The 24,621-nt window shown below is 47.3% G+C and overlaps 1 protein-coding gene across 1 annotated transcript in view; it reads right to left on the reverse strand.

Annotated features, from left to right (window-relative positions):
- Nucleotides 1-724: 724 nt before the first annotated feature.
- Nucleotides 725-24,621, reverse strand: part of LOC8050640 (hydroxyacid oxidase 1-like) — a 28,962-nt gene continuing 5,065 nt past the window's right edge. The window contains exons 4-10 of the mRNA XM_040218452.2: nt 18,509-18,663; nt 13,985-14,240; nt 11,545-11,711; nt 8,717-8,808; nt 5,806-5,964; nt 3,730-3,799; nt 725-1,075 (exon numbers count right to left, since the gene is read on the reverse strand). Of these exons, the coding sequence (XP_040074386.1) occupies nt 1,008-1,075; nt 3,730-3,799; nt 5,806-5,964; nt 8,717-8,808; nt 11,545-11,711; nt 13,985-14,240; nt 18,509-18,663 (967 nt within the window). The 3' untranslated portion in view covers nt 725-1,007. The remainder of the gene's footprint in view (nt 1,076-3,729; nt 3,800-5,805; nt 5,965-8,716; nt 8,809-11,544; nt 11,712-13,984; nt 14,241-18,508; nt 18,664-24,621) is intronic.

The following is a 24,621-nucleotide window of genomic DNA, read 5'->3' on the forward strand; positions in this document are numbered from 1 at the left end:
TTTTTTTTTTGTAATTAAACCCCTTTCTAGATGGGAAAAGACAAGCGCCGAAAGACTAGGACAAAGTAAGGAAACGACGACACAAGGCGCACTCGCAACTTAAGTTTCATTTCTGAAAAAAAAAAAAAAACAGTCTCATATACACTTTAAAACACCCCACGTCACTTTCCACGTGCCCACTCTTTATCTAAGAATAAATACTCTTTATCTGACGGAGTCATGGAAGGTTCGCTTATGCACTTATCTGCACCTTTCTCCTTTATTGCATACGCCTCATGAATTTCCCTTGTAATCTTTTTGCTGTATCGCACCAGGATTGCCATGTCATTGAAAACTGGTGTGCACTCCCATCGGTTGCAATGCACAGCCAGGTGCCCATATGGTGACTGTTTTAAGGAAGCAGAGTGCTCTCTTGCGCGATCATTTACACAACGCCCAGTTTGGCCTACGTAAGACCCACCGCAGGAAAGCGGAATGTCATACACAACACCGGTCTCACATTCCACGAACTTATTTTTTCTTACACCCGTCACTCTTCCCTTCAGGATCATTGATTTTCCTGCATAACGGAGAGAGCTTTTTAGGGGCTGAAAAGACGACAGGAACGTCGTTACGTTCCGCTACCTTTTTAAGTAGCGGAACGTTACGACGTTCCTGTCGTCTTTTCAGCCCCTAAAAAGCTCTCTGCGTTATGCAGGAAAATCAATCTGGTCTTTTCCCATAATGAACCAACTGGCCCAACTCACCATTTTGTTGCCTCTCTAGATTTATTGATGTAGTTCCTTTTTATTTTGATTTACTTATTTATGCTTCGACCCTCCAGAGCGCGAGGATCTCAAATCCTGTTCCTGGGTCAAAACGTTTGGAAAACCCCTGGTTGAGACAAATATGAGCGCTAATGGCAGTGAGAGAAAGTGAAACTGATGGATGAACCATGCGATCAATATCCTGTTAGAGATCGAAACGCTTCGATCTGTTTTGTTGGTCAACGCAAGACGGACGACCGTTCAAAGGGAGGCGTAGTATTCTTGACGAGCAACCAACTGCGGCCGAAGATCACCCAAGGTGCGGCTCCCTGTAAAGTTAATCAATACATCAATCAATCAATCAATTATGCAATCGAATTTCTGTAGACCCAAGCAGCATACGCTGCACGAGTACGGGTACTGGGCAAAGCGGCAAAGCTGCTGCACACACTCATTCGTGGGCTAGAAACACATGCAAAAAATGAAAGCCGTTAACAACTCCCTGTAACGCCGAATGAGAGCGCAGCTCTTGAGGAGGAGGAGGGAAGGGTACTGAGGGTCACGTGTTCTCAGAAGAGGGGGGGGGGGGGTTAACGTGGCCTTGGTGGGGTCACGTGACCTGAGGAGTATCGCGTGACCTCGGGGGGGGGGGGGGGGGGGGGGTCACGTGACCCCCCGAGAAATTTTTTTACTAGATTTAGCGGGGAAAATTTGCCGCTAGATTTAGCAAGGAAATTTTCTTGCTAAGTTTAGCGGGGTAAAATTTTCCGCTAGATTTAGCGGGAAAATTTCTCCTTTAGATTTAGCGGGGAAATTTTTCAGCTAGATTTAGCGGGGAAATTTTTCCGCTAGATTTAGCGGAGAAATTTTTCCGCTAGATCTAGCGGGGAAATTTTTCGCTAGATTTAGCGTAGAAACTTTCCCGCTAGATTTAGCGGGGAAGTTTCTCCGCTAGATCTAGCGGGGAAATTTCTTCTTTAGATTTAGCGGGGAAATGTTTCAGCTAGATTTAGCGGGGAAATTTTTCCGCTAGATTTAGCGGGAAAATTTTTCCAGTAGATTTAGCGGGGAAATTTTTCCGCTAAATTTAGCGGGGAAATTTACCCATAATGCGCCGCGCGTTTACGCCGACGGCGACGTCGAAGCCGACGGCGACGCCGCTCAAGCCGGAAACGGGCGCCTATGAGCTGCGCTCTAAAACAAACACTGTGTGTTCCAATAGACCTTCACGCCGATTTCATGATGCACAGTGCTTCGCGCACCAGTGTGCCCGGCCTAATTGTTCAAAATAAAGCGTTGGAGGGGTCATCTGACTTCGTAAATCCCCAGAAAGTGGGGGTGCACTCCTTGAAAACGTCACCATACATACTTGAAAATAACCTTCGGAAGTGTAATAGAAACAGCCACTTTGAGGATTATGAAATCTGTCCTTGAAGTTATTTCTCCAAGCGTTGACTTTACTACGAAACTTGGGAACAGAGAGACATAATCCTCCACGGCATGTTGCAAATACGTGAATCCATATCACAGTTCTCCCTCCAGCTCTATAGAGCTGGAGGGAGAACTGTGAAGGAGGGAGAACTTCCTCTGGAGGGAGAATTAACTTCCTCCTAGATACCCACGCACACGTAGAGAGGGCACGAAGAATAACTTTTTCGAGGTTAGCCGTGTATTTCTGTTGCGATTGAAAACGAAATACCGCATTTCTATACTGAGCACACCAGCCCCCTATATGCTGAGTTCGACATTTCGCTTTTCTTGAGCACATGGGCAGTATCAAATGCATTTCACAACGTTTTTTTCTCAGATCTTTAACATTCCGCACTAATATATAGGGGGTATTTACTGGACGCCATATTTGAGGGCGATGTTTAGAGTGCGTGCTCAGAACGAGGTCACATTAATAGGGTGCTAAAAACGACAATCTTCATGGTGCGGGATGCAAGTGGAAAAACATTACGGTGATTACGGTGACTGTATAGACCTTTGTAGCTGCAGTCTCGAGCGAAGCGATTTGCAGCGCGCGCGCCTCCCTGTTTTGAATTTTGGATTTGGATTTTGAGCTCAACCCCTTTGTATCGGGGGATCTCAGCAGCGCTAGATCTAGCCATACTAGTAGCTACACTAGCCAATCTCGTAGTCGTGTTCTCTTGTCCTCCTCCACCAGCACTCCAATCTCCTCTTCGTTACCTCCACTGGTTGCCGACTATCGGCGGCGTAATGTTTTTTTCAGTGTGCACGTCAGTGTTGCCCGACTGCGCTAAGCTGTGAATTTCCCCGTCAATGTGCTGTGGTAGCCCTGCATATGCATGATTCCGGACACCGGTGGCGGCTAAATTGCTGCGTTTTATTGTCTCTTTTGCGTTTCATGGCGATTAGAGTCTCTCGATGCCTTTCTAAGAAAGCATTCTACCATTTTTCGAGGACAGAAACAAACACATGAAAGCTGTTCTTGGTGGGTGCACGAGGGACGGAACAAATGTAACTGGAATGTTTGTTTTCTTTTATGTAGATTTTTTTACCGCGCCTTACACTCAGCCGCGTCAATCTCCAAAGGCATTCAACTGTCGAAACTACTTGACCACACAAGATAGCTGAAAGGCATGGGTGTTTCCCGCTCTAACTTTAACAAGTCTAGTCAATCGAACAACATATTGAACGTACCCCACGGTGCAGCGCTACCCGAACACGATTTACATGAGTCTCAAATAACACAACATATCCATTCTACAGTGTCGACGACAGTTCACGACGATCGGACGGAACCCGAACTTGTTTTAAGGTACGCTTTGAGGAAGCTTATTTTTGGCATTGCACCAAAGTAAGCTATTTTCGCGAAGGCTTTCCGGAGATTATCTCAGCGGCGTTAATCCTCGAGGAACGCCGAATAACCCACATCGCAGGCCATTCGACGTTCGCTCTCTTCATTCGTTTTCCGGAAAGGCCGAGCAGGCTACGAGTACAGTGCTACGGAATCGCTCACCCAGAAGCGCCATTGCTCTGTCGATCTCTTCCCTGAATATCTCCAGCATTTTCTCAACGCCCTGCTGACCCTGCAAAAAAAAAAAAAGATGAAAAAAACACGTCATGAAGGGACGTTTATTAATTTTGAAATCGTCAAAATAGCGCTTTTTTTTTATTGCTAAACACTCAAAAGAGATTTCCTATACTTCTAAAAAAAAAAAAATAGACGTCTTAATGGAGCATTTAGTTTCCGGGGTTTATCTCTATGTTATACAGGCACTACTTCAGTACATCACATTTTCTGAAAACAGGACTCGGACACGCAAACAGCACCGCACAACAGTACAAGTGAAGCGGTATGAATTACATGAAATGTTTACTTTCTTGCATAAGCCCTTACATAGCATGTGCCACACGTCCTTAAAAAGGCAGCAACGCCATGCACCCTGCGTCTACATTCCAATCAAGGCGGCACTGGTTTCATGCAAAATTTGAGCATCAATAGTAACAATAATGGCCGAATGCTCGATCGATTTCGTGCTTATTTTTCTTCATCAATTGAGTCAAATAATATTCGTTATTGACGTATTAACGCCTTCTAGCTAATAGCGAAAATCACAAGCACTGTAACAGGCTTGAGGTGAGCTAGTTGGTTTACACTATAGGTAAGGTCAGCTGAACCAGAAAAAACATACACATAAAGAAAAGACCATTCACACAGCATCACACCTGATTAGTCATAAGCCTACCACATGAGGAACAGGAAGTTAATGTAGTACTCATCTACACTCTAAAAGAAAAAAAAAGAATATGGAGAAGCTATATTTTCGGAACTTACTTGGGAGAGCCAAGTACGTTGCAGGAGAGTATGTCTACACTCTAGAAACAGGCCGTGCGTCCGCTTTCCCGCACAACACTCGGAGAGCCAATCACCGCAACTTACAAAGGCAGCTCAGCGAATGACGATGCCAAAACATATTTTTAGACCAAAAAACGCAGTCTGAGTTGTGACATTAAGCAATGCAAAACGTCAAGCTTGCATTGCTCAATGTCACAACTCAGACTGCGTTTTTTTTTTTTGGTCTAAATATATGTTTCGGCATCGTCATTCGCTGAGCTGCCTCAGTAAGTTGCGGTAATTGGCTCTCCGAGTGTGTGCGAAAAAGCAGACGCACAGCCTACTTTTAGAGTGTGTACTTCGTTTCAGCCCAAGTACAGAAGCAGCCGACGCTACGACCTGATGGAACCAATCAAGCTACGTCAAAAGTGAAAGTCACCGGATCGTTTCTGTTGATGGTTGGTTTAGCGATGACAGAACACGTACAAAAACACGACCAACATCATGACAGTACGCTTTTGACGATGTCTGATTGGTCCCATGAGCTCATAGCGTCGGCTAGCATGTGGAATTAAGGTGAAACGAAGTATAAACATGTTGAATCTAACATATTATCATCCTCGTTATTCGCCCAGCAGCCTCCGTAGATTACAACGATTGGTTCTTCCAACTGCTTTGACGAAGGGTACTATCGCCCCAGGGTTCCTAGACTGCCTTACCTAACACGAATGCTAAGAGCTGTTTAAGGGCACAGTAAACAGACAAATGCATGCACATTAACTGCTAACACAAACAAACATTCGAAACCTAAATTCGAAAATCGAGAAAGCCTAATTTATCGCATTTTCCTAATCGTGGGGTATGCTGGCTTTGACAGGAGGCCAGTATCATCCTATGCTGAAGCAGCTCTCTCCTACATTACTGCAAGCGGGGCATGACGCCACCATGTTTCTGCTATTACAATGGGCAAGCAGGTGCAACCGGCAAGCCAGCCAAAGCCAAGCTCACGCACACGCTGCAATCGAGCTCGCACAGAAGTCGAGGCGCCATGTTCGCAGTTGTCTATAAGCTTCACTTACACTGGGCTCCAACCCGACATTAAAGCAAGGACATGCATTGCTAACTATAGACGAGGTCTACAAGCGCGAGCTTCTTGTTCTTGGAGTATTCGTTCAGTAGGTGCACCTCCAAAGGTACTACTGCCTGAAGTACATGCATCTTTGGTGCAGCCCACGTCAAGAAGATATGTACGCCTACCTTGTATGCCAGTCCCCAGAGGGCAGGACGACCCACGAAGACCATCTTTGCTCCTAGAGCTAGTGCCTTGACGACGTCTGTACCCTGACGGACGCCGCCGTCTAAATACACCTCGATGCGCCCATAGACGGCGCGCATAATCTTCGGCAAGACCTCTATCTGCAGAAAAATGAATCCACGATCACTTTATCATTACAAAACAATATTCATTGCCAATCGTAAGTAAATCATTTGCCGGGAAAGTTAACGCTCCTGATTAGGGATGGTTGGTCAATCCCCACCCGTGGCCATTTCGACTTGGATAAACATTGTACCGGCATGTGTACGTGTAATCACTACTGCGTGCTGCACGTTAAAGGCCTCAGGCTAGCAATGGTACTGCAATGGCTAAATTTATCATCTACAGCGGAGACATTACAGACGCCCGTCAGGGCTAACTTCCATCTGTCTAAACATTCACGCAACAAAATTACTTTCATCTGCGAGGAAATATAACTTTGTGTTCAAGGTACTGACCGATCATGTGAGACGCCCAGCGTATGACTGGATAAGATGAACCGCCCGTCTTTAAGGCGAATGATACTTTAGGGATTCCAAAATTTAAAAACAAACCGTGTACAATTATTTTTTTTTAATACGTTAGCATTTCAATGCTTGTTTTGACGAAAACCCGGCGGTGTCTTTTTGTTCTTCAGCGCCGGGGAGAAGGAGGGGGAGAGGGTGACCCGAAGTGCTGACTTCAGCATGCGTAAACCTCTCCGTCTCTCCCCGGCGCTGACAAACTGACAGACGCCACCGGGTTTTCGTCAAAACAAGCACTTTCGTTTTCTTTCAAGTCACGCGCACAGCTGGCACGGAGGTAGAGAGGAGGAGGCCCCTTGCAAAACTTCCAAGTTAACAAACCCGTAGTGCTGAATGAGATGGCTTCATCAGAGAAGGCCAACGCTAGAGAGAGATTGTGCTGCGTCAGCGCTCGGCTTCGAGTCAAGTTTGAGCCGAACGTTGACGCAATCGTCGTGTCCAATCTGTGTCCAGCGTTGGCCTTCTCGGATGACGACATCTCATTCAGCACTAGTAAAGTCCGGAGATAAGAGCTTCCTACAAGTAGCGACATTCTTTGAAGCTCCGACTGCGTGACTGAGCAGGTTTTAGGAAACGAATACCGGCGCACAGCAAAGGTTTGAACTGAATGCCGCCATTTTGTTCCGGCAGAATCTGCCTTGTCATTTGTATTGGTTGTCGTTACTTGTAAAAGAAGTATCAAGGGACTTTATGCACTAGGGGTTTGTTATCTAGGAGGTGTTGCGCCACGGCGCGGTGGAATGCTGGCGTGCTCAGTTGCCGCTCTGCCATCGCCGGTTGTTCTTCGCTCTGGGTTTCCGTAGTTGCGGTGCGTGGGCTGTGATGTGTGTGTGTGTGTAGTTAAAACGATGGATGTGGTTCTTTCCTCGAGTGACATCGGTGACCGTATCCAAGGGCGTCGACGTACTCTGACAGGCAGAGTACTGAAGTCGAGTGAAAAAACAAATTACAGGAAGATCCCTTAGTGGATTTTTAGGGAATTCGTTGGAATGATCCTTGGGAAACGCCACACACGTGTCCCCCTTTGGGAAACGCTAACACTGACCCCGTAACTAGGCCAAAAAGAGGCAGCAAAATATAGTGGAATCAAAAGAGAAAGCAAAAAGAGAAAAGCGAAGGGTCAGCATTTTCTAAAAGGGGACAAGTGCGTCGTTTCCAAGGGTTATGCCAACGCATTCCCTAAGAATCAACAAATGAATCTTCCTGTAACTTGTTTTTTCAGGGACTTCGTACAGATATACGTCACGATAAAATTTTTATCATGCCGGGTTGAACATTTTCTGTAGTGATTTTCGTTTCTACCGTGATCGTAACGGTATATAGTTCATCATCAAATAGAAAAAATCATATCTTTAATAAAATTTTCAAGGCCAATAACAAAGCAAAATAACGTGATGATAATGCAATGATTGCAAAGGCGCAAGCGAGCTTCAGAAGAATAACAATAATCCCTGGAGAAGGAGAGCAAAGGGGACAAAGGACAAACATAAGTCTCCAAACACAACTAGGTGACTGGTGCGCTCTACAAACTGAGCTAACCAGGGGTTAGACGCTCGCTAGTAGAGCAAACGGGTTTTGACAACTGCCACCAGTCTACCACAAACATGGGTAAACAGCCTGCGTTTTAAGGTTATGACGATAATGCAATTAATGCAAACGTGCAAGCGAGCTGGGCAAGAAAAATTATAATAAACGATAATACATTACCGTTATTCCTGTCCAGCTCGCTTGTATACCTTTGCATGAATAGCATTGACATCATAATAATAAAATGCAGGCCGTCCACCTTTGTTGGTTTTAGACTGGTGGCAGCTGTCAAAGCCCGTTTGCTGTGCTGACGTCTAACCTCTAATTAGCCTAATTGGCAGAGCGCTCCACTGGAAATAGAGAGTTTCCAGGTTCAATACCAGGACCAGGCGGATTTTTTTAGTCGGGCATCGGTCATCTAGCTGTGTTTGGAGATTTGTGCATGTCCTTTGTCCTCCTTGTTCGCCTTCTTCAAGGTTTGTTATCGTCAAATTAGTGCATTTCTTGTGTATTGATTTCTGCCAAAGGTTACCTAAGATTGAAAGCATAAAAAGTACTGGGGGTTTTCGCAAAATAGAAAGTTACAAAAACCTGCTTTTGCTTGCGTGATACCGCTCCGGATGTGGGCTTCCTAGCACTGTTCAAAATGGCCGTACAACTCCCAATACCCCAACAGTTCTACAAAACACATTCTTCTGATACAACTCTTCCGCAATAAAAAATTACAACGTCAGTGCCAACGTCTCCATTGTTTCTTGTATGTTAAAAAGAACCAACTGGATCTGAATTTGAATTAACTTACCGTTGACGCTACTCCATCAAGTTGCCTGCCGCCATGATTGGAGACAATGATAGCGGGGATGCCATTACGGACAGCCAGGACAGCGTCCTCGGCTGAAATAAAATTTATCAGATGCATTTTTTCAAAGCAACCCATAAGACAAAAAAAAAACAACAGAAATGGCGACTGTTTGCAATAAACTTAGATGTATAAAAGCTTTCAAGAAAATAGTACAAATGCTCAGCAGAAAAGTGAGGGCATTTTGTTTTCCATTCACGTATATTTCATCTCGATACCTCACCTTGCCCTGTCTAACTTTCTTACCCATGTATTTTTTTTTTGTTGCTTTTTTGAGACATCTTTTTTATAGCATATCTAATATTTCCTCAAATCACCGTCCACGCGCCATCTTCCTGCGAACGTTGAGTTCCCAAAGTGTATACCTAGAGAAGTTACATATACCTGACAATAACGCTAATTCCAATAGCGTCGAGGAGACATCACCGAAGGTAACGTTTCTGTAAGCAACGAAAGTTTCCACAGCTATGAACGGCGTGAGCTCCTACAGAGAATTTATCAGTCAATAACTGGATCGATGGAACATATACACATATGGTTGCATGACGTCACGTGGAAAATACGATGGGGCTTCACTAGAAAACGACACGGCTCTCTCCAGGTAAGGACTCGCTCACACCAAGGCGCCCTATTCGCGGCGATTCCGCAGAATTCAGGGCGGTATGGTACGCAGCAAATCATAAGCAATCATGGAAGTAGTCTCGCGAGAAAGAAAGGGGAAGAGATCGACAGAAGAGCGGGAAAAATAAGCAGACGATAAGCTGGGCGTATTCGTTTTACCGCGGCGACTGAAAGTCGTTTGAGTGCTCAACTTTATATCTTTTCGTGCAATGGCCGACGCCGGTATTTTTCACTAAGTACAAAATGAAGCAAGAAAATCCATAGCCACATAGATTGAAAGTTATTTTTCCCAGCCTTCTTTGTGTATATTAAAGCGTCGCCATTCTATAACGTAAACAACGCACTCGTTACTTTTTCAGAACAGTAACGCATAACGCACTTACGTTACTTATCTCGAGTAACGTGTAACATAGTTACCCTTTACTTTTTGTTCCCGAGACGTAAAAAAAAAACAAAAAAAAACGCATCAATGTTTTTTTTGTTTTGTTTTTCAGGCGCCCGTTATGAATTCTTTCGTTTTTCGGCGTTTATCCTCGAGGGCGTTCAAGTGGAACAATAAAAATTATAAGCTATTGATCAATCGACCCTTCTTTATTTTTGGCCTTGAAGTCAACGGTACTCCACACAAAAAGCTGTCAAAGGCAGCTTGAAGGGGCTTGGGGCCTGTTTGGAGTTTAGCAGCAGCCCTAATTTTCAATGTACGAAGAAAAACACGCTAATACGATAAAGCAAATTTAACAAAATACCGAAATCTTATATAAAAATATTTAAAAAATAGTGTAAAAATGGCGACACACAAACGCATGCACCCAAAAATACACGCACAGTTTTGTTCAGAATATTTTACAAAATACCAGTTTATGAAAGGGAAATAGGGTTAGCAAGAAAGCACTTCAATGTAGAGTAACATATTCCTATGAAACAAAATCGCGTCCACTCAGCCGAATTTTGCATGAAAAAAATACGGGTCCTTTAAATAAAAGATATATATGCTATATGATAACACGCTTTTATCGAAAAAAACAAACGCATGTTCGTCGATACTCAACGTCCGATGGAATTATAAGTGCATCAATAATAATTTTCTTCCCGTTTTATATAAAGTATAGATTAAGAGTATTAGTAAGCAAATGTTTAACTAATGAGGGTAGACGATATGTGATCGACTGATGAGTATAATTAGTACAAGCTCGGGCTTTGTTAAGACAAGATTTTTTTTTCTTCATAATATGGCGTTTATGCATGCCCGTAACATCAAAACCGTAAAACGGTTTATTAGTGAGTTTTAGTAAACCGTGTTTCCCGCTCCGCTAAGCCCCTCCGCTACCCGAAACTCTACAGCCAAGGCCATCGGCGCGCAGGCGCAGTGGCGATTCCGCGCTCCGCTCTGCAGAGCGGCTGCACGAAAACGATCTACTAAAACTCCCTAATGTATCTATAAAAAGTAACGTAGAAGCGATATATGCGTTCCCTTTTATCGGTAACGGTAACGCGTTACTTTCATTCGCACGTTAGAGTAACATATTTCTTCTTAACACCTACAATACCGTTACACCAGCCAGAAAAAAAGGGGGTACCAATTAGAGGCGCGTGCCAGGCATTATTCGCAACCGGGTGATGTAACCCAAAGGAAAAGAAGCAAAGGAGAAAAGCGGTGACGGCTACCGCCTATCCAAGCGTGCAGCAAAACTTGGCATTGCCTAGCGGTTCAAACGCTAAAGTGGCGAACGTCCAAAGTATAGCATGACCAAAAAACACCATAAACGCGTATTCGGTCAAGCTCAACAGGCTAATTTCGGTATTTTGATTAACGCCTGGTCTACAGGGGAACGCCTCATCGCCGTGTTTACGGGGGAAAGGAAAGTAAGTGACTCACGTACGCACTAGCCTTGAGCCGGCATTCAGATTTGCCTATCCGACAAGCGTGAGCACATATGTCAGCCGACTGAAGGCAAGCTCGTGAATCACTGAGCCGTATTTACCTAACCTTCGTTCCCTTCACCTCTGTCTTTCCACGTAAACCAGGCGATGTGTCGCCTGCGAAAGCGTGCCACTCAGAGTGCCGAAACTAGGCCTGTTGACTTAACTCCACACGCTCTTCCGAATATGCAACCGGGGCTATAGTAATGTCCGCAAATAAGGGGACCCACCAGTGAGGATTCCCTTGAGGATGACCGGAAGAAAGGTGAGGTTCTTCAGCCATTGAACGTCGTCCCACGTCAAGGACTGGTCGAAGAGAGAGTTTGCGTACGCCTCCAGGCCCGAGCCGGAGGCAGACGACAAACTGGACAACTCCTTTCCGTCGAAGTTGGCCAACCTGCGTCAAGTTACGGGCAAAAAACACTTAAGCTTCAGAGCAAACCATTGACTTCTTCCTTCCCTCTTGTCAGTAACAGACTCCGTGAGCGAATAGCACAATGAAAGCCAAGAAGGAAGTAGCAACCTATTGTTGTTATCTATTCGCGTATGGTATACAGCGAGGACATCAGTTAACTAAGAAAATCTTGCTGTTGCCTAATATTTGATACGACAAATTTGACTACATTGCTGGGGCGACCACAAAGAAAGAGACAAACCGATTCAGTGTCTAAATACGCGTGTATTTTCCTACAGGAGATGTGGCCATTGCGCATGTGCAGGAACCTTTCTCCGAGTGAAAGAAGCGTCTGAGCATGTTCCGTTTTCCAGCTGCAGCGCCATCACATTGGTGTAATGAAAGAAACAGTTGGTGCATGTAAGATTTCGATCGGAGTGAGATTTAGATGGGTCGATCTCGGTGATGGGAGCGAACAAGGTGGTAGTTTCCAGGAATAATTCGCGATGGTCTGCAAGTGTTGAGCATGTGCTAAAGGCTGAATTTCATGGAGCGAATTATGTGACGAATAAGTGACGAACGTCATCCGACGGCACGCTCGCTTTGCGCGCGACGTAGCAGTCACTGTGCTGATTCCACGCGCAGAGCAAAAGCCGCCGGGCAAAAATCGTCGATTTTTCGCAGAATATTCGTCCCATGGAGTTCAGCCTTAAGAACGTGCATGGCGCCATACCCCAACGGATGTCTAGGGTCCTGTGTCGTGCCTTTTCGGGAAAGAAAACTAAAATATTCAAAGTAATCATGACGAAAAAAGATTAGGATACTTCTCATGGTAGAGTGCAGTGTCCGAGCTACCGATGAGAGACGACGACAGTCGCCTTTTTAACCTCAAACAATTTATGCGAGCTCTCTTTTTTTGTCGCTTAAATTCACAGAAATGCTCATGTACTACTTTAGGCCCTGAGAAATATCCCTTATTAATGGTGCGGCCACGTATCACACACCGCGAGACCCTTTAAATTAGGTTTGTTGCCGCTTGATGACAGGATCCTTAGGGACTTCTAGCAAACCGTTACCGCGTTCCAGTAGTGCGGTACGGGGAACACGGTAACGGTTGCTAAAAGTCCCTAATAGGGGCCACCGCTCCTGTGACACCATCAGGACGCGGCCGGCGTTAGCATGACACTTTTATGACGTCACCAGGCGGGAATCGAGGGATCACTTTTTTGGACACGGTACACACATCAGACGGAGACGCCTTCCATGGCACCATACTATCGGAGGATCTACCCAAGCCTACATAAAAAAGGCGGCGCTCAGAGGCCTTTACTTGCAAACGTGTATACATGGTCTGCACGTGACATCATCGCCCCGAGCTGATGGTCATTATGGGTCCATCCTGCTTGTTCTTGCCGAGAACGAACGAATTGGGTGGTGTGAAATCTGTGCAGCAGGAGGTACGCGCTCAACAGCAAAGGCCACCCTTTTCCGGAAAATCCCAGGTGACCTTGCAACGAAGGAATTGTGAGGCTGTTCGGACGCTCGTGCGGTGCCGAAGGCTTCGTATATCTTGGTAGCGGCACGATTTTTTTTTTTCTTATCGTTAGGAGCTCAGAATCCAAAGCAAAATTACGCGAACGGAAGAGAAGGTCATCACATGCTCCGTTTTGCGTTTTCTTCCGCCTTCTCTGCGTTCTAAAATCACGAACTGGTGAACCAACGTCCACCTCCTCGTCTTCCAATTCTTGAATAATTTCAGGTGCCGTGCATCTGAACGTCACGACGCGTAAAGCAGACGGAAAGGTTCATTGCCACTGATGTGACATCATGCAGTGCGAGTCACGAATACGCCAACTCGGCTCCCTGATGTCACGCCACAGCGGTGTCGCTGCTGTCGGCACTGCGCATGCGCAGAAGCTTTGCCTCACGCGAATCTGGTCTCTGCGCACGCACATTGCCCACACCAGGTGCGGGCAAACGCTGACTTGTTTATAAACAAGCGTGTCGGTCTATGGATACGGTGAAGCCTCAGTAACGCTGCTCAAACACCCCACAAAAGACACGGAGTTCTCCGTAGAGATGACGGAGTTCTCTGCAGACATGACGGAGTCCTCTGCGGGCACGTCTCAAGCATGTTCCAAGCAGACAGATTTCTTGTACGACCAATGTCACAGGACCGGCATAAAGGAAAGGAGCAAGCCTCGAAGCCTCCGCACCGTCGTTTGTATGGTGTATGAGGAGTGCGAACACGCTGGCTCCTGCATTAACTCACGTACTTGAGGTGACTGGGCAGGCTGAAGCGCTTCCGGACGTCGGAGACCCTCCGCCCAAAGACGGGCGCGTCGACGGTGAGGACGAGCGCGCTGTAGCCGGCCTGCTCGGCCCTCTTGACGAGTCTCCTGGTCAGCTCTCGGTCTTGGAACACGTACAGCTGGTACCAAAGGATGGCGTGCGGGGCCGCCTTCCGCACGTCTTCCATCGACGTGGTGCTCAGCGTGCTGAGGATCATCACCGTGCCGGCCTTCTCGGCGGCTGAATGATCGAGATGTGCAGCAATTAGTAGACGTATTGCCACACCCGCAAACGTTTCGTTTGATACTGGCGTAGAATACGTAATGTATGGCCCGGCTATGTAAGAAACAACCCAAAAATTTTCAACCCCGACGGCATGTATTGAGTCCCCTTTTAGAGCGCAGCTCTTAGGCGCCCGTTCCCGGCTTGAGCGGCGTCGGCGTCGCCGTCGGCGTAACCGCAACCTTCGTAACCCTCGTGAGGGTTACGAGGGTTACGAGGGTTAATCTCATGAGGGTTACCCTCACGAGGATCACGAGCGCCACGAGGGTTACTTACCCTCGTAACCCTCACGAGGGTTACGAGGGTTAGTTACCCTCAAAAGGGTTACCTTCACGAGGGTTACCCTCACGAGGGTTACTTACCCTCGTAACCCTCACGAGGGTTACGAGGGTTGGTTACCCTCAAAAGGGTTACCTTCACGAGGGTCACGAGCGTTATGAGAGTTACCCTCACGAGGGTCACGAGAGTTACCCTCACGAGGGTCACTAGAGTTACCCTCACGAGGGTCACGAGAGTTGCCCTCACAAGGGCTACTAGGGTTACCCTCACGAGGGTCACGATGGTTACCCAAGTCACGTGACACCCCCGGGGTCACGTGACCTGGGGATACCCCCCGAGGTCACGTGACCCCCCGTTGACGTCATCGACACCGATGACGTCATCAGTGACGTCACTGATGACGTCACCGGCATCCGCATCGTCATCATCATTGATGACGTCATCAGTGACGTCACTGATGACGTCACCGGCATCCGTATCGTCATCATCATCAGTGACGTCACTGATGACGTCATCGGCATCGTCACGTGGCCCCAGGTCACGTGACCCCCCCCCCCGACGTCACGTGACGCCCAAAGGTCACGTGACTCCCACAAGGTCACGTGACCCCACCGCCCCCCGAGGTCACTTGACCCACCCCCCCCAGTACCCTTCCCTCCTCCTCCTCAAGAGCTGCGCTCTAATTCGGCGTTACAGGGTGTTGTAAACGGCTTTCATTTTTTTAGAGCGCAGCTCTTAGGGGCCCGTTCCCGGCTTGAGCGGCGTCGCCGTCGCCGTCGGCGTCGGCGTAACCAAGGTCATCCCAAGGTCACGTGACCCCCCAAGGTCACGTGACCCCTCCCAAGGTCATCTCAAGGTCACGTGACCCCACGTGACCCCCTGAAGGTCACGTGACCCCTCGAGGTCACGTGACCCCTTCCAAGGTCATCTCAAGGTCACGTGACCCCAACATGACCCCACGCGACCCTTTGAAGGTCACGTGACCCCCAAGTCACGTGACCCCTCTGAGGTCACGTGACCCCCGAGGTCACGTGGTCGCCTCCCCAAGGTCACGTGACCCCCGAGGTCACGTGACCCCCAAGGTCACGTGACCCCTTCCAAGGTCATCTCAAGGTCACGTGACCCCCAGGTCACGTGACCCCTCTGAGGTCACGTGACCCCTCTGAGGTCACGTGACCCCCGAGGTCACGTGACCCCTCCAGGTCACGTGACCCCCAAGGTCACGTGGGGGTCACCTTTGGGGTCACGTGGCCTTGAGGTCACCCCCAGGTCACGCCTCCCCGAGGTCACGTGACCCCCTCCCCGAAGTCACGTGACACCCCCCCGGAGCATATTAAAGAATGAGGGGAGGAGGAGGAGAAGGGGGAGGGGTCTACCCTCCCCTCAGTACCCTTCACTCCTCCTCCTCAAGAGCTGCGCTCCAATTCGGCGTTACAGGGATTTGTAAACGGCTTCCACTTTTTTGTTTCACATCTGGGTCGCAGACGGCGCAATAATTCTCTGTACACTTGGATTGGTGATAGCTCCCAGATTATCTTCTAAACTGCCAATAACTATATACGGTAGACGTTTCCACACACACAAAAAAAAAATTGTTTTCTGCGGGCTGCCATCCTTGTCAACTGGGCTGTGGAACGCCTTCTGCGCATTCGTTGTAGCTTTTTTGTGCAATACATGAAACCCTGCGCATGCATCCTGCAGCTCAGTGGCTCAGTACTTTTCTCCCGGGTAATAAGCGCCGGAAAGGTCTATAAACTAACAAAAATCGGGAGTGACTACATACTCTTTCGGGAATCACTTGTTAGAGCCAATGGCCGTGTAGTATACTGGCTCTCCCAGGTGATTTGTGGCAGACTATAGTCGCTCCAGATTTCCTATATATAGGAAATCTGGAGCGACTATACTTTCCCACAAATCACCTGAGAGAGCCAGTGTACCCCCTATGTACACCCTATAGGGTGTACATAGGGGGTATTCACTGAACGCCATATTTGAGGGCGATGTTTACAACGCATGCTCTGAACTAGCTCACACTCATAGGCTGCTAAGCCCGGTTATCTTTATGGTACGAAATGCAGATTGAAATAGAATTGTGGAAGCTCGCCGTCAGCACGCGCTCAGGAGTCAGATACGAAGCTATGACCGCCAGTGAATACTCCCTATAGTAGTCCACCTATAGGGAGTATTTCCTGGCGGTCATAGCTGTGTGCGCGACTGCTAGCCGCGTGCTGGTGGCGAACAATTTCACAATCCTATTTCAATGTGCACTCCGCACCATCAAGACTGCCGGTCTTAGAAGCCGAGCTCGTTGAGGGCATGCGTTCTAAACATCGCCCTCAAATATGGCACCCAGTGAATTCCCCCAATAGAAGCTTTCAGAGAGCTGTGCATATGTGCCGCCATAACCGATCTTAAGTTTTTGTTTCCTCTTATTCCGCTCGCTTCATTTCATCATTGCCACAGCAAGCCAGGTTATTGCCACTTTAGGTGCTAGCTATCCTGTGTCCTTCTCCTCAGCTACACCTACTCAATGTACCTCCAGAGCATATTTTTTTTTTCAGATCCGGTTGTGGGCGAAATGAATTGAACGCACTTTAAACTGACCGCATAAATCGGTTCCTTAACTTATCGCGCTGGGATTTGCTATAGAGGTGCTCGAAGCTGGGGCATTCATTAACTGAGAATATGAATACATGAAACCCTCGGGGAGTCAAAAGAAAGCAGATTAAAACTGGTTTTGTCCAAAGAAACATTATCGCTAAGCCTTTTATCTCAAAATCATCAGAAAATCGTTGTGGGCTATTCTGGCGTTTACAACGCTCCAACAATTTGTGAAATGGAACCAAAATAAAATTGGCTTAACTATTCTTCACTTTATTTGCCCCCCCCCCCAAAAAAAAAAAAAGAAAAACGCTACAGTAACACTTATTTTTTTTTTTAGTGCACCTGCAAAGTATAGGGAAACCATATTTATTTCTTATTTTTCTTGATTTACTCAGGCGAGCTAATATCTCCACAATTTTAGCGAAAACTTCCACCAACTTCAGGCAGCTCTGTATAGGAAGTATTCACTGGCGGCCATAGCTGTGTGCACGACTGCTAAGCGCGTGCTGATGGCGAGCTTCCACAGTTCCTTTGTAACGTGCATTCCGCACCCTCAAGATTGCCGGTCTTAGCAACCAATTATTGTGGGCTCGTTCAGAGCATGCGCTGCAGACATCACCCACAAATATGGCGCCCAGTGAATACTCCTTATTAAATCCTAGCGCGATACGTTAAAAACCCGATTTATGCCGTCTCTTCGAACGACCATCGACCCTTTTGACCCACGCGCTATTACGAGCTTCGTCATTCTCTAAAATGCTTGTTTTCCTTTGTGTTTTTTTTCCTTTGTTGCTGACGAGATTGATTCTAACCGTGTTCCGTCAACTCACGAACAATGTTTAGAATGTAGTCACAGAGACAGCTTCAAGGGACGACGAAACAATATTTGTACATTCAGGAAATGCCGCCTTATTCCTTGACATTCATAATATACAGGGTGTCCCAAATAGTGGCCAGGCTCTTTGAATCGATTACTAAATTCGGTTTCTTAACCTATCGCGCTACGATTTTGTGCAAAGTTGCCTCCAGATGGTGCATTTTTGTTTTGTAAAATTTGCAAAGATCAAGTTTGTCCGAGGAAAAAGTAAAAAAAGAAAAAGGCTTAACCCCTATGGAAATGCAGCGAAGCCACCGGTCTTCAAAACAATAGGGCTAAATCGCGCTTGTAGCTCTGGCTGCAGTCTGAACTTAAGGCTTAACCGAGTATACTGCCTGTAAGCTCGGGTTAAAACCATTCAAACCCAATCTCGTTGCACGGCCTCTTTAACATAATCAGCCACACCCCGGGATTATTAAGTGCTCAGTGACTATAAACAAATGGCAAACCCAGTTCCCTCCCTGACCCTTTGCCGTGGCCTCCTCGCCGTCCGGATGGGCCATCCTCTGCATGGCAGAAGGCGCGATGCCCAAAGGCATGGACAGCCTCTGCCTTCCCAGCACGGTCACCGTCATGTCCCGATCCTTGACGCCACGAAGCATTCTGGGACGAAGACGAAGCCTGCGCAAAACGCCGGATCCGTCCCCGGCAATCATTCCCGCCCGCATGTTTGTTTTGATATGAATAAATAAGTATCGTAACGGCTCGCGGCTTTTCTAATCACTGAAATGAACGTTAAAGGGACACTGACACCCCCCAAAATTTATTTTTTTCATTTTTTTGCCAGGCGCTTTATTATGGTGTCGGAGGACTACCCAATTAATATTTTGCAACAGAGTAGCGTATTTTTTTTTAATAAAGCCAAAAGACGCAACTGCTCGAAACCGAAACCGAAACCCGACGGAGATCGGAGAAGAGGGCTGTGTTCCAAAATTTACTCGATCCGACTCCGGAGTAAAAGTTTCGTACCGTGGCGTTCCAAAACTTACTCGAGCTTACTTGATGACGTCAGAATCCGCGTTCCAGAAGCGGGTTGTTTACTCCGGAGTAATAACTCGCGCTACCCTCCTCGATCGGGGAGTAACGTCGGATCAAATCGAGTAAATACGTCACGTGATCTGTTCGTCGTCTGCTTTCTGCGCAGACAGCCGTCAAAGCTCGCTTGCTCCGTTGGTTTTGGTGGCGGACGTTCGAAATGACAAAGAATTAGGTGCAGCATGTGTAGTTATTGCGATTTGCTGTTGTCAACGCAGGAATTGACTGCATTACATCCAGACCGTCCACCTTCCCCGGGAACGTGTACTTGTTATTATCTGAGTGCGAGCGTAAACAGGAGCTTCTCCGCATCCTCGCCCTCGGCGTTGGGGGAATGCTGCATTCTCACGTTCAAGGCCGAAAATGTTTGAACTCGGTATATGATAATGTAGCATTTTTGTTTCCTCCAGAGTGTGTGCAATGAGAGGATAACGTTTGTAAAGCAGTGAAGGCTTCGAAAATTTTACTGTAATCGCATTCGCGTCATAGCGAACGTGAGTTTCATATCATTCTGGAGGAAGCACCCTCGCGCTGTACCGCTACAACGTGCGGAATATATTTCTGCAAAACATAATCGGTGCAAATTACAATGCGTGGAATATATGCGTTTAGGGCACCGTGACTAGAATTGCAGCGATCGCGCTGATTAATAAAAACACATTTTTTTTTATGTCTAGCTGTAAGAAGTAATTTTGATCTCAGTATACAGCTCAAAACGAAGGTGAGTAATGGAGCCTGGTGGATCAACATCAAAAAACACCGCGTCGTCATTAACATTACCGTTCTTCGGTTGCTTTCTCCATGATCAAAAGGATCGTCTGCAATTTTCTGCCATCGCTGCTGTGTTTCCTTTTTGCCGTTGCCCAAGACGAAGCCAATCCGCGTAGTATCCAGGTGATTATCCTGGCCGTTCCAAAATCGAGTCGCGGATCGTTTACTCGCGATGTCACGTGGTATTACCCGCTGACGTAGGAGGCAGATTACTCGGGTAAGATTTGGAACATAGCCGTGGAGAGAAGAGAGTGAGTGGCGGAAGTCACGTGGCTACACCCGACCGTGCGTTTTTTTTTTGTTTGTTTTTTTTGGTAGCAGACGACACGACATGCGGCGTAGGGAACTGTTCGCCGTGCGATTCTTTTGCAGTTACGTTTGTTCCGCTCGTTGTTCTGTACTCCAAGATGAGTTGTTTTGTACATTGAGGAGTTGGAGATGAGTAGTGAGTGCCCGTGGTAAATTTCCATGATCGGCTCCGAAAAGAATACACCCAAGATGTTGCTTGAAGAGCTGGCTCACATGTCATGCGTCCGAAAAAAAAAAAGGGGGGCATTGTGCGACAGAGTTTCCGAAAGATCAACGGGATCGGGACCAATGGCTGGCTGCAATTCCTGTAGAACATATACGGCCACCTCGGAAAGCGGACGCTACCTGATTTGTATGCTCCTTGCATTTTGTGGAAAGTGATTACATTGAGCTCGCAGGTGTCAAAAAGGAAATCCCATACCATTTAATTCAGCGAAGTGTATTCCACAACATTTGTTTGTTTGTTTCTTCAGTGATAATTGTAAAAAAAAAAGATATGTAAACATCAAAAACTTTTTGAAAAAACAAATAAATAAAATGGTTTCACGGGGGATCGAACCCGGTCCTACCGCGTGTGAAGCGACGTCTTTCCCACTGAGCTACTGGGGCATCTCTGTACTGGTGGATCTCTTTCCTTAGTAATAATTCAGCCGGTAACTAAGTTGGAAAGTTTGCTGCCGATCGATTTTCCTCCAGCAAAAGCACTCCCGGGTCGAAGTCTGGAAGCACCGCGCATTGGCGACATTCGCACCTAGTAAAGAAATCGTACGCGTGCATATTCAACTCGAAGTAGACACGTCGTGCTTGACGTTTGCGCGAGCGATGTCTTCAGCCACGAGAAGGGAGCGACGGCTCGGCGACGTCTTCGTGCAAATCGGCTTGGTGGTCGGGAGTGTCGTAGGGGATGAATACCAATTCTTTTGATCAATCCCAAATTTCTCTTTTAAAAGTAGACAGAATTCGCCGGTACCGCGAACGACAGTTCTGAAATAGAGGCCCCACGCCCGTCGTCCGCTGCCATTGCCGTCCCCGCGAGTCCCACGATACGCGAAACGACGAACGCACAGAATGCTTCCGGTTCTCTGTGCAACTTTTTTTTTTTTTCAATCAACGTATTTGCAGCTTTTTAGAAGCCACAAAAAATGGGTTTCATGTTTTTTTCTATTTTTAATATTGAGTGTGTGCCTTCAGTGACCCACGACTTTGATTAAATTTGGTGTTCGCATCGATACCTTAGAAAACGGCCCGTGACCGCGGAAAAGAGAGTGAGCGAGACTCGAACCGGCCAGTTCTTGATCGGCGGTTTTCGGGCGGAAAGAAACCGAATGTCGAGCCGCAAATTCTGTTCTGGGTAGTTGAGCTCTCATATGTCACGTACAACTAAAAACCTCGGCGAGCATAAATACCCTGTCAGTGTCCCTTTAAATACGAGGGACGATTTAATTTTTTTTCTTATACCAATATCGGACATTTAAATATACTCTCGACATATTCATTGCGCCATGACTTGTACATGTCTTCAACCTGTGTTTGTCGTGCGGAACATTCCATAGGAAAATGAAACGTGCCAAAGTGTCAGTTCTGTATAAGGGCGGCGAAAAGAATTATTTGACAAATCATGGAATTACGGAACGGAGCCCCACTTCCGACACTAATGTAGCGCTTCATGCTTACAAGCCGTTCATTTACTGGACGTCCGCTTGCTTTGCTCATAAAGGCCGGTTCTCACATGCAGCGAAGCGCTGATGTAGCGCTCCTCACGTGCCGTCAGCTACTTATCGTCTGCCATGAGCAACAGTTTTGACGGTGCGATACAAAGCTGGTGAACGCTCCCATCAGCACGCGCTTAGCGCGAGGTAAGCGCTATGCTTGTAGCGCTCCGCTGCATGTGGGAACAGGCCTTAACCACCGAATTCAGAAACCTCACTCAAACTACACTCAAACTCAAGGGCCCCTCCACTTCCTCGAGGAAGGCGCGAGGGCCGGCGCTGGCCAATCGCGAGGACGGATCCGTCCTCGCGATTGGCCAGCGCCGGCCCTCGCGCCTTCCTCGAGGAAGTGGAGGGGCCCTTGAGTTTGAGTGTAGTTTGAGTGAGGTTTCTGAATTCGGCGGTAAGTCTTCCAACTGCTGTCGCGAGCACTCCGTGTTCTTGTCCTTGTTCTCTTCTTTCCTGTGCCATAACCTTCGCTACAATATTATTTTTTTCAAGGGTGAAGCACCATATTAGCGCCCCATAGCTAATGAGATTACGAAATTAACCAATGAAAACACTGAATACCAAACCACAAAACAAAAAGCGTGAATTAATAAGGTATAGGCACTGCGTCTCTAGAGCTGTCAGTGGCTATTAGCGCTGAAATGTTTCGGTGGTGCCTTTTAATGGCTTCCGTTCGTGACATCACAACCAGAATTTGCGTCGACGTAATTGGCAAGATTTGTCTTTGGCTCGCCACGATTGGCAGTATTTACCTCGGTGAAAACCGGAAATCGGGCAGGCATTATCGGTATAGAGGAAGATATATACGTTTGGCCCATCGCGAACATCGACCATAGCGACGCTATTGGTAGCGCACGTCACTAATAATCGTTTGCCAAGCTCCATCCGTAATTTTCAGCGATTGGGTCTCCCCAATGCACGGCAGGAAGTTCGAAGAATTGGAATTCTTAGGGTGTAGGCCAGTTGAAAAACATGTATTAGACGTCACTCGAAGGCAGACCACTTCTCTCTCTCTCTGCCTAAACCTTCACATATTGCGGCTTTACGTCGCAGAGCGACGGAGGTGATGAGCGACTACTCCCAAAAACTTCTTGGGAGAAAAGACCACTCAGGGTTTGAACCCTTCACTTCGCGCTCCAAATGCAGGTTAACGCGGAACGACCAAGCCACGTGGAGGCGGCCCCTCTAAAGGCATTTCTTTTGGCTTTTGTCGCTTGGGTGGTAAGCGCTGGAAAGCTCTCATCACCCAAACGAAAACTGCCGAGTCACTGCCTGTAGGCAGTAGTAGCCTGCAGAAATTTCGAACCTAATCAAAGCACGCGTGCACTAAAAAATTTGACGTCATCACAGCAAGAACGCGCGCAAGCAGAAATTGGACGCTATTAGTGGTGTGTAAGCCTGGGATGGTGTCTAATCAGTGTTTCGAAGGACGCCGCCAGGTGTAAGACTCGGGCCTAATTGCCGACTCGGCACCATCCTGTTGTGGTGAAGTTCCACCGAAGCAGTGCGTTCCTTCAAAACAGGAACGAAAGTTCGTTTCTCGTTCTTTTTCAACGTTGGGAAGAATTCCCGTTACAGGTTCCTGGGGCTCGAAAGAAACACCTTCCCGTTACATTTATAGGCTTGGAATGGATCGTTACCTGAGCGTTACTTTGGTGCGCTTTAATTAAATATTGTGCTGGGAAATGAGTAAATAAAATCAAGCAAGCAAGCGAGAAAAACGTCGAAAATCGCCGTACGATTGTGTTGCTACGTCCAACGTTCTATAGGTTTAGCACTAGTAATTTCCAGGCATTTCTTCTCGAGCTCTGCCTCCAGGTCCCTCCACTCCTCTCCTCCCCATTGATTCCGCCTGCTCCTCTCCACTCCATTGCCCGCTAAATTTAGTCGGGGAAATGACGTCACAAGGCTTGATGTCACCTGACCTATACATGCAAATTTCCAATACATCAAATTTCCCCACTAAATTTAGACTTACACCGACGCAAGAGGGAACGGCGGCGTTCCTTCTATAGGAACGCCGTTCGTTGGAACGCCATTCCGTACAACAACACAGCGTTGAGGTAGAGAAGGCTGCTCACCGACTTTGTGGTTATTCTCTGGTTGCCGACTGCTCAGTAAGGAACGCAGGGCGTAGTGAGTCCCGACCATCCTGACGTATCTCGTCATCCAATGAGACGGCGGCGGCGTTAGGTGATATCAGCACGTCGAAGACCCAATGCGAAGCCCAAGTTCGTCTGCTTCTTTGCGCAGAGGTTGCACTGACGTCAGAACGCCGAGCCTCTGATTGGCTCTGATGGAGGGATAGTGGGTAGACCTCAATGCTAGCTGCCGTGAGGCCTACCCATGGATTCTTGCAATCGGAGCCAATCGGAGCTCGCCGTCGTTAGGCGTTAAAAGAATCGAGTAGCGTGACCAAGTCCGGCGTCTCCTTAAGCTGTCAGGTCATGCTGTCATCACGACGTGACGTTATATAGCTTTGCAACACTAACAAACGTTCGCTTCCGATGTTGTCGTTTTATAATCCAAACCACCAAAATCGCTAAACAATCTGTAGCCTTTTTTTTTTTTTTTTTTTTCTGTGGCTTATGTGACGTACGTTGTTGCTCTCTCAGAGAAACCGCGATGCATACGCGCACGAGGGTCGGAAAGTCGGAGACGCTGCATATCGTATCGTGGTTCTAACGGTGCCACGGGCATGCCTCCTTTGCGGGCGCGAGATGAGATCGGAAACGGATGACGACGA

Source organism: Ixodes scapularis, unplaced genomic scaffold (genome assembly GCF_016920785.2).
Source record: "Ixodes scapularis isolate PalLabHiFi unplaced genomic scaffold, ASM1692078v2 PGA_scaffold4__175_contigs__length_147842914, whole genome shotgun sequence".
Lineage (NCBI taxonomy): Eukaryota > Metazoa > Arthropoda > Arachnida > Ixodida > Ixodidae > Ixodes > Ixodes scapularis.